General features: G+C 43.4%; 1 protein-coding gene across 1 annotated transcript in view; it reads left to right on the top strand.

Annotated features, from left to right (window-relative positions):
- Positions 1–1,831: 1,831 nt before the first annotated feature.
- Positions 1,832–2,515, top strand: part of SLC18A2 (solute carrier family 18 (vesicular monoamine transporter), member 2) — a gene marked incomplete at its 5' end in the record, with an annotated part of 17,079 nt that continues 16,395 nt past the window's right edge. The window contains one exon of the mRNA XM_010136041.1: positions 1,832–1,915. Coding sequence (XP_010134343.1) covers positions 1,832–1,915 — 84 coding nt within the window. The remainder of the gene's footprint in view (positions 1,916–2,515) is intronic.

Raw genomic sequence — 2,515 nt, 5'->3', positions numbered from 1 at the left:
TAATTTAATATATAATAATTATCATTCTTCTTGCTGATGTAGAGATTTGGTAAGTACGCATTTACGAACGTGCTCTAAGGAATCCCTCCATCCCACCTGGGATGGTCTCTTCCTTAGCTGAACAGTTCTGTCAGGTTCTTGCCACCTGAAGCGGTGCTCAGCCAGTTTTGAACCGATAGCCGTGGGAGGGCTGTCAGCCATGAGAGGGCTATGTTGCAGGGTCCTTAACATCTAGCTATCGTAGCGGCTTATCAGAAAGATCATGAGTCTGCAGTGGCTCATGAGTACAATGTGAGTCAACAGTATCATACCGTTGCTAAACATCGCTGTGGGATGTGCAAACAGGAGCATAGCCTGCAAGGCAGCTGACATCATTTGTCTGCTCTAAATGACACTGATAAGGCCTCAGCCGGTGTTTTATGTTCAGTTTTGGCACGGCACTTAAAGTAGTGGCCCAGATGGAAAGAGTACAGAGGAGAATATCAGGGACCATTAGAAGCTTGTGCAGCACAATGAAAGAACCAGGTTTGCCCCTGAAGGCAGATGTGAGAGTCTATGATAAAAAGGAAGGGAATAAACATTTTTCCATGTCCTCTGTACAGAAAAGAAGGAATAACAATCTTAAAACCGTATCGAAGAAAATTGAGGTTAAATTAGGAAAATATTTCTAACAGCAAAGGGACTGAAGTGCCAGAGAAGACTACCAGGTCTTGGAGCCTCTGACAGCTCTGGATTTTAAGAACATATTAGACATATTTTGGCTGGGATGCAGATAAGAGTAGTAAGCCAATCCATGACAAAGGGGAGTACTGTCAATATTCTGGCATACTTTCTTCCTTTGTTTTGCTTAATTTTTCTCTGTCTGCCTGGGCAGGGATTTTTGTAAGACCTGGTGAAAAGCCCAAGAGACACAATGCCACGGGACAGGTGGGAGGAGTACCTGTGGATTTTGTGTTTAATTGGTGTGCAACAGCTTCCCTCAGCTGTAAGCTGTCTGGCAGAATTCCTTAGGTAGCCAACAGACAGGAGCTGAAGAAAGGGCTTAAAAGCTCACTGCAGATTTAGTGACTCTAGCTCTACTAGCAGAGATGTGCTTGGGTTTCTGGGAAACTCCAGCTTTGCAGGGTTGTAAATGGGGAATTTAGCTGGACTGATGAATGTGGCATCCAGGGGCGAGGTCTCAACAGGCTGAGCGAAGCCCAGGGTAAAAGCTTCGAGGAGAGCTAGGGAGGTACCTCCTCAGGTGCCATTTCTCTGGCGGTTTGCTGTTGATCAGGACCTTGCTACAGCCTTGACTGGGTGGAGTTGGCTTCCCTGCACCTTCAGCCAGCTGTGCTGCACAGCCTCTATGGCAGGGCTGGCCACACAAAGATAAAACCTCTCTCCACCTGTTTACTTATGGGAGGGAACATTGGCACATGCATGTGTGCGGGTGCCTGTGTGTTAAATCCTGCTTTCCCTGAATGCCTGGAGCTTCAGCCTGGGCAGCCTTAAATGAAGCAGCGTGGACAGGCAAGGCTGGAAAGAAAGGTCTTATTACTCCTTCTGTGTGCAGCTGAATCAGAGCAGGATGTAATCAAATTCTAAGTAATTAGTTAAAACTGCTTGTGCCCTCACGTTCTGTGTTACCAGGAGGCTTAGAGACCCGAGAGCAATTCAACACTGACACATCTAAATGCAATAAGGGAAAATAATGCAGTTAGCATTGGAAGTCACTGTAAACACTTGACTAAATTGCACGAAGTTTTTGTGATATCTTAAAGAAATCTAACTTTGAAACCTAGTTAGAGTTAACCTAATTTAAAAAAATTACCTCTGTTTTTTTCTGCAGTGTTTGCCTTCTCTGGAAGCTACACATTACTGTTTATTGCCAGGTCCCTTCAAGGCGTGGGTTCCTCTTGTTCTTCGGTAGCAGGTAAGAGAAGAGATGATAGAGTAAAATACAGATCAGCAATTCTGCCAGTTTTAATCATTTTCTGAATTGTATTTTGTCTGCTGTTTCAACAAATAATACAAAAAGTATTTAGTTAAATACATTTCATGTTTTTTCTGTCCCTTTCATATAAAGTAGCCCAAAAGCAAATGCCTTTTGAGACTTCCTTGGTATTTGGGCTGCGGTAAGGTAGAGCACAAAATGAACTGCAGTCTCCCTGGGATTTCTGCATGTGCATCTTCAACCGTTTAAATTCATTTTTAGCTGTTTTAAAGGTCATCAGGAGCTTCTCTTGGTACTTATTATAGTAGGGGTAGCAGCTCTGTCTGGTCTGGAATTTCTGTTATAAAATGTTGTTTTCAAGGATTTATCATACTGTCTGCCAGGCTGGACTCAGGTTACCTGCACCAGATTTCCAATATGAGGTTGTAAGTTTTCAATGAGTAGGTGAAACAGAGTATGGGGTTTTTTGCCCAAATGAACCAACCATTTCTGGGATTGAGACTGGAGAAAATAGGAATTGTTGATGTTAGAACATTTCACAATCTTTCCTTTGAAAAATTTCCTGTGGTGGCAGCAGGA

Source organism: Buceros rhinoceros, unplaced genomic scaffold (genome assembly GCF_000710305.1).
Source record: "Buceros rhinoceros silvestris isolate BGI_N320 unplaced genomic scaffold, ASM71030v1 scaffold23805, whole genome shotgun sequence".
Taxonomy (NCBI): domain Eukaryota; kingdom Metazoa; phylum Chordata; class Aves; order Bucerotiformes; family Bucerotidae; genus Buceros; species Buceros rhinoceros.
The sequence above is the reverse complement of the archived record's forward strand: the minus strand, read 5'-3'. Positions and strand labels throughout refer to the sequence as shown.